This window comes from Asparagus officinalis, chromosome 8 (genome assembly GCF_001876935.1).
Source record: "Asparagus officinalis chromosome 8, Aspof.V1, whole genome shotgun sequence".
Lineage (NCBI taxonomy): Eukaryota > Viridiplantae > Streptophyta > Magnoliopsida > Asparagales > Asparagaceae > Asparagus > Asparagus officinalis.
In genome coordinates, this window is record NC_033801.1 from 17,352,774 (window position 1) to 17,368,808 (window position 16,035).

Here is a 16,035-nt window from a genome sequence, read left to right on the forward strand (position 1 = left end):
GTGATTGGAGAGAATTAGAGATTTGTTGGTGAGATTAGTTGGTTGGTTTGAGTGATTTGTAATCTCAGTTTGTACTCTTCTTCTAGTTGGTTGGTTTGAGTGATTTGTAATCTCAGTTTGTACTCTTCTTCTCTATTAGTGAAAACCTCATCCTTCTTACCCCGTGGACATAGGCAACTTGCCGAACCACGTTAAAATTGGTTGTTTGTGTTTTGTGCTGTTATTTTGATTTGGTTGGCCTTTATCTCGGTGTTTGTTTTGGTTCCTCGAAGAACATCGGTTTGGTTATGGCTTCCGCCGCGCACAACAAGTGGTATCAGAGCTTGGGCTAATTGGAGGAGTAGATCAGTTTGGACGTCTAGGGCTTCACTGTGACGCCACTGGGTTCACACAAGGCTGCAGTCCAAGGTGAAACCAAGAATGTCAAACCTGCCATGCACCACACCGTGCAATAACATGTTTCATCATCACAATTAACATCTCTCTAGTAGAGTCAACAACGGGTGTAGGTACAAAAGCAAGTAAAAGATAATACAAGTGATAACTGATGAAACAATAACAACACATAGATATCTCATCATCCAGCATACAGAAATACATAGTCAATGGCTGAAGTAGATAAACTAGAGTTCTCAACAAGTCTCTAATATAAAATGTCTGAGTAAAAGAAATAAGGCATACAGCCTTTACAACACCTACAAAATAGTCATCGAATGTCTAACAAAAACTACAGTGGAGCTTCACAATAAAGCATAGCTAGAATAGATAGCTGAACACTAAGGTGTGTCGCCATCAACCTGCGACTCTCCGGCCTCCTGGCTCGTTACCTGAAAGGGGGAGGGACAACGAGCGTCAAAGCGCTAGCGAGCAACATCACAACCAACCCCAAGGAAGAGGGCTCGTTGTATAAGAAAATACAGTTATCACAAAATATATATATATATATAGTCAATTTTCCTAAGAATAATAGATTTTAGTACTTAGGAAATTTCAACACGAGCATAGGTACGTCGAGCGAAATAATCCAAACAAGGAAACCCTCATGTATATACCTTGTATCTCAAATTGAAAATCCCTAAGTACCAAACCCGGAGTCTAACACATGAACAATAAAGAAAAGACAACAATCCCATCTCTACCAATAATCACAGTTATGTCAAAGGTGCAAAGTTACAATAAGTGTCATGCCCAGCCTAGGTAGCTATCATGTCCAAACTTTATCAATATGTCGTGCTCAAAACTCAAATGTGAAACATGCTCAAGGTTTAGCAAAAATATCCAACACATGGACTAAAGGTAATGCTTGTCCAACACATGGACTGAATAAAATACATGTCCAACACATAGACTGAGATGATAAGTATCCAACACATGGATTAATAATAATGTATACCCAACACATGGACTATGAACAAAGAGGCGAAATTGTCACTAGTATATGTGGAAAGATATACATATCCCAATCTTGCACGTGTTTCGATGTGCGAGTCTAAATTTGTGTCAAAAGTCAAACCACATGTGTAGATAAGTCACTAACATCACAAACTAGTGGGAGATAAACGAGGTGATCTCTCGAACACGCGAAAAGGTCAACAAAAAGTCAACAGGCACAAAACTGTGCGGCGGTCGACCGCAGAGACCACTCCGGTCGACCGCTCACAGAGCCGAGATTTACTGGGCTCAAAACTGAGGGGGGCCGACCGCTGAGATCATGCCGGTCGACCGCTCAAAGAGCAGAAACTTTTCTGCTGGAAACATCTCAGAGCGGTCGACCGCCGCGTCCACCGTGGTTGACCGCGGTCGACCGTGAAGCAGACAGAAGCCCAGTTAGGGTTTCTGTCGGCTTCAAATCACAATCAAACTCGATGATTTCTCTATTAATGTAAATCTAACATTTATACAAAGTCATAGAACAGAAGACAACGAATTTAGACATTTAAAATCTATCATCAAGATCCCAAACATATATAAACATGGTTTAAATATTGTTTATTCAATAAAAACAGAAATTTACTCTTTTTAAAACTATTTTCAGATCTAGATCTCTTTAATACAGTTCGTTGGAATGCTTTTAAAATCTGAAACATTTGATTATTATGTCATATGTCATAAGGATCTATTGTATCTACAAAAAAGGGAGAGAGGGGGGCTAGGGTTTCTGATTCCAGATGAAAAGAGGCTCTCTTGGGGTCATTAGCATATATACTAACCCCACAACCCGACCCGAAACCCGTTTAGACCCGAACCCAGAAAACTCTCTGCCTGTTGGACGGTCGACCGCCGCGCCTAGTGCGGTCGACCGCCGCGCCCAGTGCAGTCGACCGCACAACATGAAAAAGATTTCCTGAGTGCGAGGCTGATGTGCGGTTGACCGTCGCGTCCACTGCGGTTGACCGTTCAGAAGAAAAATACCAGCCTAGATTGATTTACCACATGATGCTCAAACCACTCAATTTCTCTCACATATAAACACTTGTTGGGTTCCCAAACACTGATAGTCACATTCATCTAATATATATATGATTATTTATCACAAAGGAATTATTTATTACTAATAATTCACACATATTCCTTATAAAAATTTCGGGGTTTCACACTTCAGTTGGTGATAAAGGTGAGATTTTTCCTATTTGTGGATCTTGTTTCCGTCGTGTGGGGTGAGATCTTTCGGAGACCCTTGTTAGGGTTTTAGTTGGAGGTAAAAATCTTTTTTTTAGTTTGGATCTATTCTTCGTTTGTTCCGCATTGTTTTGTTGGTGCTATGAGAAAGATGATCGAGAAAAAAGAAGTTGTGGGTGGTACTTCCGGTGTGAAGATCATCCAAAGTTTGAATATCCAATCTATGAAGATAGATGTGGAGAAATTTAATAGCACAAATAATTTTGGTCTTTGAAGATGTGAAGTCTTGGATACGCTCAACACGCAAAATTTGGAAGATACATTAGAGTTGGACGGAAAACCGGACGATATTGAGGAGAAGGTTTGGAAGAAGATGAATAGAACAACGTGTGATGTGATTAGATCTTGTTTAACTCAAAATTTAAAATATGATGTGATCAATGAGACTTCATCTAAGAAGATTTGGGAGATCCTAGAGGACAAGTATTTGACAAAGAGTGTAGAAAATCAATTATATTTGAAGAGGAGGTTTTATCACTTCCAATTGAAGAATGGGACCTCCATTGGTGATCACATGAACCACTACACGAAACTTCTTGCGAATTTGGCGAATGTAGATGTTATGATTAAAGATGAGGACAATGCGTTGTTATTATTGAGTTCTTTGCCCGATAAGGAATATGAGACCTTCGTTCTTACTCTTATTAATGGGAAGGCATCTCTTTCGTATAGTGAGGTCACCGCTGTACTTGTGAATTATCACCTTCGAAAGAAGGATAAAGAGACTTCAGTTGAGCCGGTAGCGGGGGCTTTGATCGTAAGAGCAAAGAGTCCAAACCGTGGTAGGAGATCGCAGTCTAGAGGGGCACATTCTGGAGTTCGTAAGAATCAGTGTGCCTTTGTAAAGAGGATGGACATTGGAAAGCCGAATTCCCAAAGATGTTAAAGATGTTTGATCGAGCCAGAAAGAATAAGGGGAAAGCTACTCAAGCTTCAGAGGTGAATGTTGTCAAGGCTAGTGGCTACAATTCAGATTCGGATTCTTCGGGCTACTCATTAGCACTACCGTCAGTTTATGTTGTCGACTCTACAGAGTAGATGTTGGATTCGGGGACTTCTTACCACATTTGTCTTAGGAGAGATTGATTCTCCAGCTTTCAGTATCGGAAAGAGGGGATGTCGTGCTCGTGGGTAATGATCATGAATGTCCTATTGATGGTATCAGTACCGTTCGTATTAGGATGTGACAGAGTGATTCGGGAGTTGAATGAAGTGAGATTCGTTCCTCAGTTGAAGAAGAATATCATTTTACTTGGAGTTTTGGAGGCAGCAGACTATCGGGTGACCTTAGTGGATGCATATTTGTAGGTCACATTTGGGTCCATGATTGTGATGAAGGGTGCAGGAAGAAGAATTTGTATTATTTGATTAGGAGCACTGTGTTTGATAGAGAGCTGATGACTTCTTTGAATTTGGCTAGACTGTGGCGTTTGTTAAGGCTAAGATATTTGATTGGTTATGCCGTGAATGGTTTGTTGAGGAGTGCTTTGACCTACAGATTGAAGTCATTTGAGCACATTGATATGAGCGAGAAGACCAAGGTGGAGTTTGGTACTTCTATCCATCGATCGAGGGGTCTTTTAGGTAGTATTCATTTAGCCATTTAAGGGCCTTCCAAGAAGGCATCATTGGGGGGTAATCGGTATTTGATTTTCGCAGTTAGGGACTGTTCTAGGCATTAGTGGGTTGCAACCAAGTCCTATTGATGTGAAGTTCTAGAAGTCAATAACAGATGGAGGAAGTGTATTGGCAGAAAGGTAACTCGTCGTTCTGTTTTTGGTAGGGGTTCTTTCTTGCGTTTGTGCCGAGGTCACGGCAGTTTGAGGCACTTCATTGGATAGGAAACATTAGGGTGACGAGATGAGATGACAGTTTTGATGGGTCATTCCTTGCTGGAGGAGGATCGGCGTTGGTTGTCAAGCATTGGATTGCAGAGGAGTTTTGGAGCTTTGACATATTTGGGCCATCTTAGTTATAGGTTGCCGACTGCTGCATTTAGAGATTTTGGATCTGATGGAGTTGCTTCAGATTTTGGGTTGCGTCGGATGTTTGGTTATCCAGTATTTGGTCACATCGAGGATGTGAGATTTGATCCGATTGCACGTTTGGGATTCAGATGCTCGTTTGGTTATTAGTTGGGAGCTTCTGATTTTGTTCTGAGCAGTTAGGTGGAGATTACTCCACATACTCCAGATCATACTGCATCGTTTGGGATTCCAACTGAGGTGACACAGTTTATGGATTATTTAGATTTGGATGCAGATGATGAGTTGGTTGATTCGAGTGCAGCTGGTGGACATGGTTTTGATTTGGATATGGCTGTTGGTTCATCTCAGTTGGAGGTGTTTGGTTTGTTTTACTTTGGGGCCATTGGGAGAGCTATCAGTCGCAGATTTATTGGTGAAGAGTTGAGAACTCTTCTATTGGATTGAGGGCCTTTGGAGGCCATTGGGTGAACTACGTGAATGTTTGATTCCTTAGGCAAGAGGATACGTAGACAGTCATTTATGATGCAGTCGGTTTGGTGAGTTGATACCGACGTTTGGAGAGTGATCGCATTCTCATTTGGGTCTCGACTTGTTGTGGATTGAGTTCGTTATCGTGGTTTTGTTCCACTTCGTACTGGACGCAACAAGTAAGACATTTGTTTTAGTTGGTGTCGGCTCAGTTTTGGAAAAAAACTTCATCGAGGTGGAGAATTGTAGAAATGACAAACATAGCGACGAAGACCGCAGGAAAAAACGAAGAATAAGTTTTGGGTGTCTGGCGGTCGACCGCGAGTGGCGCGACGGTCGACCGCAAACATGCACGAAACATGGAAAAGTCTCTGGACTTCTCGCGGTTGACCGCGTCGACTGGGACGGCGGTTGACCGCGAGACCCTGTAGGATTATGTTAGGTTCTGTCGTTTTCCACGGTCAACCGCGATGGGTTCGGCGGTCGACCGCGAGTCGGGTCAGTCCCAGTTTTGGTTTTCCTATTCTGTTTGGTTTTCTGTTTTGATATAAATAGGAACACGATTTTGAGGGTTTTGTAGGCTTGTTGTGGGGATATTTGGAGCACAGAAAAGATGTATTTTCTGAGCTATTGTTAGGGTTTTGTTTAGAGATAATTAGAGATTTGTTAGTGAGATTAGTTGGTTGGTTTGAGTGATTTGTAATCTCAGTTTGTACTATGCTTCTCTATTAGTGAAAACCCACATCCTTTTCTTGCCCCGTGGATGTAGGCGACTTGCCGAACCACGTTAAAATTGGTTGTTTGTATTTTGTGCTGTTATTTTGATTTGGTTGGCCTTTATCTCGGCGTTTGTTTTGGTTCCTCGAAGCACATCAGTTTGGTTTTGACTTCCGCCGCGCACAACAAAACTTTGATATAACTTGTGACATTTATGATGATATAGTGTCGATTTTGTGTAATGTGTGACCCTAACAGACGTTTCAAAGCTTAGTGCATCATGAAAGTGTTAGAATATAAAATTATAACCTACACCTTTTGTCACAACTTTAGAGTTTTTATCATATTTTCATCTTAGTTATATGCTCTGTTATGACAAATCCCAAGGATAAATTAATATCAATAACACGAGAGTATATGTAAGTATGGAGAACACAAATAACATAAAGGTATACGTGGTTCGGCTTGTAGACAACATCCACAGGTGAAGGGGGAGAATAACTTTACTAAATTATAAGGAATACAATTTGGAGATATCTCAATCACTCAATCGTACTTCACAATCTAGCAAGCACCTAATCTCTCTAACAATCTCTACCACATGTCGAGCCACTCAAATAGAGAGCCAAATCAAGAACCTTTTTGAATATATTTGTTTCTACCCTGCAAAAGTTAGAACTCGTTTTAATGCTTACTGCTACAGCTGGGTGATCGAATACAGTCTCTAAAACCTAGTGAAATAAATTAGACAGTCAATTACCTATAGTCTTAATAAAGAACTATCCGTTTTTTCCGCTTGATGCCACGACCCTAAGCTGAGTGAATTCTCATTAGAGAGCTTCTGCCATAGTTATAGAGACTAAAGATAAGAGTTGCTGCTAGGACCAAATTCTACAAGATAAGAATCTTAATCTCAATAAAATAAGCAAACTCTTTTATACTTACCTTACTACTAGGCATAGCTAACGAAAACTAAGATTACGTTTGACAAAGGGTTAAGTGAGGGGTTAAGGAGACTTAACCTATTCTTAACCCGCCAAACACAAAAAATCTATACAATGATTAAAGTGAGTTAACTCTTCATAATTTGTCAAACATAAAAAATATAGAAGAGTTAAGCTAACCCCTCTAGAGGGATTAAAATGAATTAACTCCTCAAAATAAGGTGTTTACTAATACTCCTATTTAGAAGGATAAGAGTTAACCCTTCTAATTATAAAGAAAATAGTCAAAATTATTGTTATTTTCAAACACTAAAACTAATCACAATGACTAAAATAAAACTTATTTAACGGGTTAATAATTTAGTCCTTCAGATTATCGAATGAGCTAAGTACATTAATCATTCTCTTTAACCCTTTGCCAAACAGGGCCTAATTGAATTGCATAATATTATTCAAATATTAGGATTTGAATAACCTGTAACATACTCGTCATGAACACATTACCACGTTGGTTATAGATTTGACTATCAAACTACCAATATATAGGGTCTATTTGGCAAGTACTTAAAACTTGCTTACGTTAATCCCAACCCAAGTTCATACAATTTACCAAACAGAACTTATATTCACCAGTACGTGTGGTTTTCAGAGTACATGCACGGACTTTCATATTCCACGTCCGGCAGTAGCAGCCGGCTTAATTCATATTATTACATAAAAGCAACATCAAACCCCTCAACAACAAGCAAAGCATAAGATCACAACCTAAACACTCTGACACGCATCCACCATTTATTCATCACGCCTGCAATCACCAGCACTTAGATAGAAATACTGTTAGGAATCCCCTTGCCAGTAATACCACCTTCACTCATAGGATACAGCAAAGTGTACGGCACCTTCACCGGCCCATTCCTATTCTTCAAGGTTGGATCCTTATTCAGCTTCTCAATCTTATCCGCAATCTCACTGAGCCTCGCCCCGAACCTCTTGAACGCATCGGTCGCCCTCTGATCGTTAGTCCACTCCGTCGAGTCCCTAGTCCCCAGATACACTTCATCCGACGCATGTGTGGACAGAATCTCCATAAGAGTTATCCCGATGAGGGTCTGCATCTCAGTGGTTATCGTCTTGAGGAAAATCTTCTCAGGTTCCGACTTCAGCTTGTCGTACTCGGTGGTGCCCTCCACGGGCATGAACCTGCGGCTGATAGTTGGTCGATTTGGCACGTAGGCGGTGTACGCGTACTGGCCGAAGTTGACAGCCGCGTGAAGGGCAGACGCGATCCAGATGATGATGGTGCATGAGTGAGTGAGGTCGTTGAGGGTCTGCATTTTGGGCCACCAGGGTCTGTCTTTCAAGTCGCCGTGCCCCACTTCGACGACTTCCTTCCACCAGGCCTGGAGCTCGGCATCGGATTGGATTATGTCATCGGTTGGGTAGTAGATGGTGCAGTACTCTTTCACCCATGATTCGATTGCCGACCAGATTTCCAGGCCGTCGGTTGCATAGGGGTAGTCATTAATTAGCAGTCGGAGTTTGTTTGGGCTGGTTGGGTCCTCCACTGCAACTCCTCTGTCGTGTGAAAAAAAAATTACCAGTTAAGACTATAGATCTGAAGTTGTGATGGAAAATCATATGAAAACAAAGAATGAACATTTTTAAAGTATTGGTAGAAACAATCAAATACGAGCGCAATCAATATACATTGTATCAGTGAAATTGTCAACAACTACATATTCTATCAGAACCGTCCACATGTGATCGAGTGGTTCAGACCTTTCGAGCAAGGGACGAAATTCCCATTATGCCCCTGTTTTATCCATAGAAGGGTCAAAACTGCCAGCTTATATTCATGCGGTTCTGATAAGATGTGGACTTATCGTCAACACTGGTCTATATTTTATATAGAAGGTCCTCCGTGAGATTTTCATTCCTAAAACTTATGCAATTTAAGGGGGGAAATATTCTGTGGAGGATATTGTACAGAAAATCATTTAGGTAGAAAGAAGATCACAATACATGTCTTTCCATTAATTTTAAATCATTGCAGACAATATTTACCTCTAGTAGAAATAGTTGATTTCTACCAGTGCATAAATCAACTTTCAAAAAAATGAATGTAGGAATGCATATATGCCTTCTTTCATCTCTATTATGTGATGAGTGAAAATTCGATGAGAAACAAACTGTATCCATAAGGGCTGGGGAGTGCAAATTATTCAATCAGAAGCTGGTTATATTTTGATCCATAAAAGGGGCCGCTATGTGTAGTTTAGGTTGATAATATATTACACTATTTCATTATATGGATTAGAACATCTCGCTTGCATGCTGACTGTTAAGTTCATGCAATTTTTATTTGGTATTTCTATATGATTGTCCATAGAGAACACTTTTCACGTAAAAGGAGTTAACACACGTATACCTCTTGAGGAGATCAGTAGGGAGAGCTTGGTCGAGGAAGTTCCAGTCCTTGTAGATCTCTGCACACATTTGCATTGCAAATTTGTTCGGAAACACAATGGATTCTAGGATACCGCCAGCACTGATGAGGGCTTGGCGAGCAAAGGCATTTATGTTCATCGTGTCACGGAAATGAGGGACCAAAAGCCTGTTGATTGGGTGAAGTGCGCTCAGGTGCCTGTTTGTTGCTAGGATGAATGGTTCAGTGACGGCATGTGTTCTAAGCCTGCAAGGGAACAATCCGATAAATTCGATGCCATCAAGAAGTTTCAAAGCAAGCATTAGGGAACTAAACCTATTGTTTAACGCAATCATTTATCATTAGTTATTTAGGGACACGTCGTGAACTCCCCTAAACTTTGAACTTTTCTCACCCTAAAGTTAAAAAAATGCAGATGAACACTTGGCAAATTGGAAATAAACTTAAATGTCTTCCCGAGGAAAAAAATCCTCATTTTAGTCATATGTCATTTACGGGCAACATGTCTCTTTCCCCAAATCATGGAAATTTTTTCGCCCTTTACTATTTCAATTAAACTTTGGATGACTTAGCTTTCATAGTCCCTATATGAAAAACAATCACAAAGTGAGAACATTAAAACACGAAATGAACAAGTGTTAATCATACCAGTGGCTGATAATCTGGTGAACACCATAGTCATTAACTCCCACGTAAGCCTTTGCTAACTCCCAAATTGCACCCTCGACACTTGGTAACCCTGATGGGATAAACACTTGGTTAACTGCGCCTTTTTGCTCTCCATCTGGATGTGGCAAGCTGAGCTCGATTGCTAATGGCTTCAAAGTTCCATCATCATTTAAAAATAGTATCGTTCTCGTCGCATAGACTTTGTTAGAGGTGCCCATGTTGATTCTGTTCACGTATGGCATTGTCATGTCGTGATGATCCAAGATGTAGAGCCTATTGTCACTCATTGCCTATATCCAAAATTAAGGGTGCATGAATAATTAATCCACGATAATTAGGAGTAGAATGAAGTAAGCTAATAATGTACCTGTTCTACAGTTAGGCCACCTAGGTTCTTCTCAACATCTGCTACATTTATTGAGCTAATTTGATTGCCGTATTTGCTAGGATCAAGTGTGCTCGTTGGAGGAAATTCCTGTAATATTAGAATTTCATTACTGTCAATACTGACTTAATAGGTAATGGACGGGTAATAAATAGTTCCGTGTTTAAGATTTGACAATAACAATCTATGTAGGTCACATTTACCTGTAGCCTACGTATAATATGAGGGTTCACACCGGCTAGCATTTCTCGCGCAAATTCTTCATCAGTTCTCCAAGCATATTTTTCCTCTAAATAAAGATGATACAATACTTATTATGATAAAAACTCATAGCAAGCATACATACATATATGAAACATGTGTTAAGAAGCAAACGAATTAACCTCGTATAAGTTGTGGTACGGGGTATTTCATAAAGCTCTGCCCATTCTGAGTGCTCACAATTGACTTAATCATCTCAAAGGGAATGTTGTCTTTGATTGCGCTGATAAGAGGAACACTGGGGATCGGCAATCCACCCCGGAACAGCTTGTGCACTTCCTCATAGGAGTCGAAATCATTAAGAGACGGATCGATTCTATCGAATATGGATGCCACAGCTGGGATGAAGCCAGTGACCACTGATTTTATGGAGTACCCAAGAAAGTCCGACATCTTTAGGTGGCCGAACCTCTCATCTCTCGGTACATAGATATCTAGACTCAAAATCAATCTGCTCTCCGTATTGGGATCTACAACAAGCGGAACTTTCATTAACATAGAGACCAACAGGAGTTTTAGCCAGGCTACTATCAATGATATCGAAGAATCAGTTTCAATACTTAAGAACCTTTTTCTACGCCCAGCATTAATTTGTTTGAATCAGATGTAAGTAAATTAAAAGCTTGAGCTCAATCAAACCTGTTCTAGTGGGAGGGCGTCCGGTCTTCCCCCTACGAGGATAGGGGTACTCTTCTGAGCCTCCGAGTACAGGCCTGACGTCGCCGCCGTCAGGATTAGCGAGATCGTTGTAGTATGCATAGTTGTAGACGCGATCCCACTCCTGTAGCTGCCGGTTGACATCGTCGCCTCTTAGGTGACGGAGCTCGTCCTCTCTGTACGGCTTCAGAGGTGCTGGTGTTTGATGGGGAAGATACACCTGCAATAATATATTCTGCTAATTACTCTAGTCCCCACAATTGGTATTTGAAGATGAAATTTTGATTTAGGTTTGATTTCTCTTAACCCCTTAGGAACTTCTGGGGCGTCCATACAATGAACTAACGGGGTGTGTCATAAAACTCCCTGAGTTCAAAGTTGTTCCTAACAGACTCCTTTCCGTATAATTGACAAATAACTAATATGTCTTTGAGAGAACAATCCCAAATTCAGTCAAATTGTCATTTATATGCAACAGAGCCCTTTAATGTAGAGAATGAACTTACATCATTAGCGAAGAAGATTCGATCATAAGTATACTTGGTGGTATTATAGACCCATGAGTTGCAGACGAAGTGGATGCGACCGTGTCTGGGAAAATCATCGATGGTGACGCTCTTAAGATAAAATTGGTCGAGGTGATGGTTCTTGACGATGATGGCTCCTGGAATTCCTTGCCTTTCATTGTATTTGAACTTGATATCAAACGAAGATTCACCAGCAACTAATGAAGGCAGGTTCAAGATGCTTTGTTCTAAGTAGGCCGTCTCCCCTATCACTCCTCTGTTGCCGTTGTCTGTGCAAATTTGCATAATTACATTTATTCCATTATTTATTTATTTATTTATTTTTGGGGAGTGGGGGGTATTAACTTTATTATTCTAGGAAGTATATTAATATGTAGGTTATTTATTTTCTAATTAATAGATTTTCGAAACATCTTTCACCAGTTACTAAATAAGTTAATCATAAAATGAGAAAACATCCAATCATTTTAAAAATACAGAAATCACATCTTTGATAGCTTTTGAGTTACCCTGAGGGTACTAACATCAATTTTTTTTCTTGGGTACTACACTATTGCTGGATCAAATGAACGGCGAAACTTTAGTTAGTTAAGGCTTCGTTTGGATACTATAATGTTTCTCTTGTTATGTTTTTGTAAAAAAAAATATTATAGTCTTGTGTTTTTCTCTTAAAGTGTTTTCAAAATGTCACGTTGAGTGTTTTTGTTCAACACTAATTTGACACATTACAACATTAGTATTAGACATATTAAAATATTATATATTAATTATAATAAAATATATTATAAATAAAATGTTATAATATTTAGCTTACATTATTATAGTATTATAAGTATTAAATATAATACAGTATAATATTATATTATACTTTAATAATTTATATTTATATTATAATTGTTATTATATTATAATTATTACGTATTATTTTTAAATAATTATATATTTGATTATTTTGGTATATCAATTTGTTATTGTTATATATTAATAATATTTTTAAAATTATATTATTTTATTAATAATATAATATTATACAATTATTAAATATAATAATATGTTACTATTATATAAAATTTTATAATTACTAATTTATTATAAGTTATCTATTAAAACGTTAATAATATTATAGTGATTATAATATTATATATTATATTATATTATTATTATTTATTACCAATTATTTTCTTTATTTTTTATTAGTTTATTTATATTTTATTATTATATAATTCATTATCAACATATTAAATACTAGTATTTTATATGTTATTTCATTATCATATAACATATTTTAATTATTATATATTTATGTTATTTAATAAATATTACTAGTATATTAGATTAAATATAATATAATATATTATTGTATAATATAATAAACATGTTGATAATAACTATATATTAATTATATTTAATATGCTATGTTAGATATTATATTAACACCTCCTCAAACTCAAAACCAAAACACTAAATTTAAAATACCTAAAACTTATTTTGAAATATTGTGTTGTGTTTTTTATTTGATAATGATTTAGCTTAAAAAACACAATGGTTTCCAAACACATGGTGTTTAGTTTTTAACAAAAATACTATAAAAATAAGTAAAACATCATGATATCTAAACGGAGCCTAAGTTAATCATATGAAGAAGTAATTGGGAAAGAATGGGAGAGAGCTCACTAGGGTCACCAACAGTAGAACTAACAAGCTGAAATGAGACAGATTGCCCCAAAAACTCAGCAACTTCATCAATAATTGTGCCAGCAAAGTTTGTTACGTCTAGTACATTCTTTTTCATCAACACCACCTTCCCCTTAACCTTTGCATCCTTGTCTCCAAAAATCCCCCCAACAATCCCACCAATAGTCCCAGAGATCATCCTCTCTCTCTCTCTCTCTCAAATTATAACCAATAAAATAAAGATAAAGAAGGTGAGTGAGCTTTGCACTTATACTTAGGGGATATTTATAGTGGTTCCTAGTCTATAGTTTAATAATTAACTGGTACCTCAGTCTTGTGCATGCGAAGCTCATGTGATTATTTAAACAAGTATCTTTGCTTTTCTTCAAGTTCTTTCCCATAACGTCCCTTAGAGAAAGAGTAATTTCTAGTGATTATAATATTATATATTATATTATAATAGTCATGTTTGGATTAGGATTTGTTTCATCTCGGGACTAATTTAACTCGCTGTAATTCTAGGGATAATATGTTGAAAATGCATATTTTCAATGTACAGTGTTATCGGTTGACCGACTTCAAGCGACCGACGAAACCCCCTGCAATTGTGAAAAGTTTATGCTCGATCGACTGATAAGTGATCCATCGACCAATAAGCTCGTGTGCATGTTTTTATGCAAGTTATCGGTCGACTGATGAACCACATCAGTCGACCAATCGTAGTCGGTTTGTCAGAACAGATTCCTAATCTGTTTTGGTTTTGGAGTTTGTATAAATAGAAACACGTTTTCTAGGGTTTGTGTGAGGCATTCATCAAAGAATTTGGGTTGTTTTGAACACTTTGAGAGGGAGATTATTGTGAGGGGTGATAGATCATTGGTTAGGGTTATTTTGAGCATTTGTGAGAGTTGTAACCCGTTGTTTTCTCCTCCATATAGTAAAATCTTCCCATCTTCTCCCCGTGGACGTAGACAATTTGCCGAACCACGTAAATCTTTGTGTTTGTGTGTGATTTTGGTCATTTGGTTTGTGAATCATGCTCGTTGGTGTTCTCTTGTCAGTTGCTTACCGACTCGTTAGTGCTCGATGTAGCCTAGGATTTTCAGACTTAGGGTTTGCTTTGGGTGGAGGAAAATTCGTTGTTGGAAGCTTGGATTTTGGAGATCTAGGCTTCGGTGGAGATAACATTGTGGAGTTGCCAATGGAGATCTCGCCTTCCTCGTGTGATTGGGAGTTCGTGTTGGAATCCAATTTAGGGTTCAAGTTGGATAATTTCTCAAATATATCAAGTTCGAATCTTTCCTCTATAATTTGGAGTTAGCAAGCAATGACAGGAGATAGTGGTGAAAGTAGCAAGGCTACATCGAGCACCGTTCAGGTTGCACATTAGAATACGAAGATCAGTGTTGTGAAGTATGACGGCAAAATCAACTTTGGGGTGTGGTTGAGTGATGTGCAGGATGCGTTGAATACTCAAAATTTGGAAGAGATGATTATGAATCATGCCAGTTTGATCATTGCGTGTACTATCACAAGTTGCATGGAGGTGCGTACATTTACTTATTGCTTTTTGTTGATGACATGTTGGTTGCTTTTATTTCCAGATCCGTCATAGATAGATTGAAGATTCAGCTTTCAAGCGAGTTTGAGATGAATGATTTGGATGAAGCGAATTGCATTTTAGGGATGGAGATCGGCAGAGACAAAGATAAGGGTAAAATTTATTTGACACAGGTGGCCATGTTGGAAGAAGGTGTTACAGCGATTTAATGTGAGCATGGAGACGAAGCCAGTCAGTGTACCTTTGGGATCCCATTTAAAGCTTTCAGCTGATCTTTCACCAAAGTCAGTTGAAGATAGAGAGTTGATGTCGAAGACTCTGTATGCAAATGCAGTTGGAAGTTTAATGTACGCCATGGTATGTACGAGGCCGGATTTGTCACAGGCAGTGAGCATGGTTTCATGATACATGCACGACCCGAGTCCGAGTCATTGGGATGCCGTGAGGTGGATATTGAGGTACATTCAAGGTACTCTCAACGTTAGCTTGGTGTTTGAGCGGGACACTAGTGGTGGGAAGCTATGTATTGGATATGTAGATTCGGATTATGCTGGAGATTTGGATAAGCACCGGTCGACGACGGGGTATGTGTTTACTTTGACTCGTGCACCGGTGTGTTGGAGATGCACCTTGCAGCCTACAGTTGCTTTGTCGATGATGGAGGCAGAGTATATGGTGATTATGGAGGCTGTTAAGAAAGCGATTTGACTTCGAGGACTTTTGGAGGACCTTGGTATTTTATAGCGATTTGTCACCATTCATTGTGATAGCTTGAGTGCTATCATTTGGCAAAGAATCAAGTGTTCCATGCGAGGATGAAGCATATCGACGTTCGTTATCACTTCTTTTGAGATGTTTTTGAAGATGAGGATGTGGAGCTTGTGAAGATCCACACAAAAGATAATCCAGCGGATATGCTCATGAAGGTGGTCTCGAGCAACAAGTCTGATCATTGTAGAAGCTTGTTGCGGATTTGCGCTTGTTGAGACCATTTGCGGCCATTTGGATGAACTACGAGCGGCTTGATCCCTTGGGAGAGGGGGTACATAGGCAACCACA

General features: G+C 38.9%; 1 protein-coding gene across 1 annotated transcript; it reads right to left on the minus strand.

The window, feature by feature from the left end:
- Nucleotides 7,377-13,672, minus strand: LOC109851585 (linoleate 9S-lipoxygenase 6-like). Its single transcript, XM_020421796.1, has 9 exons — nucleotides 13,416-13,672; nucleotides 11,721-12,010; nucleotides 11,197-11,434; nucleotides 10,680-11,027; nucleotides 10,500-10,585; nucleotides 10,279-10,386; nucleotides 9,891-10,201; nucleotides 9,225-9,488; nucleotides 7,377-8,371 (listed from the first exon to the last, which is right to left on the minus strand). The coding sequence occupies exons 1-9, from the start codon at nucleotides 13,612-13,614 to the stop codon at nucleotides 7,618-7,620; spliced, it is 2,598 nt and encodes an 865-aa protein (XP_020277385.1). The 5' UTR covers nucleotides 13,615-13,672; the 3' UTR covers nucleotides 7,377-7,617.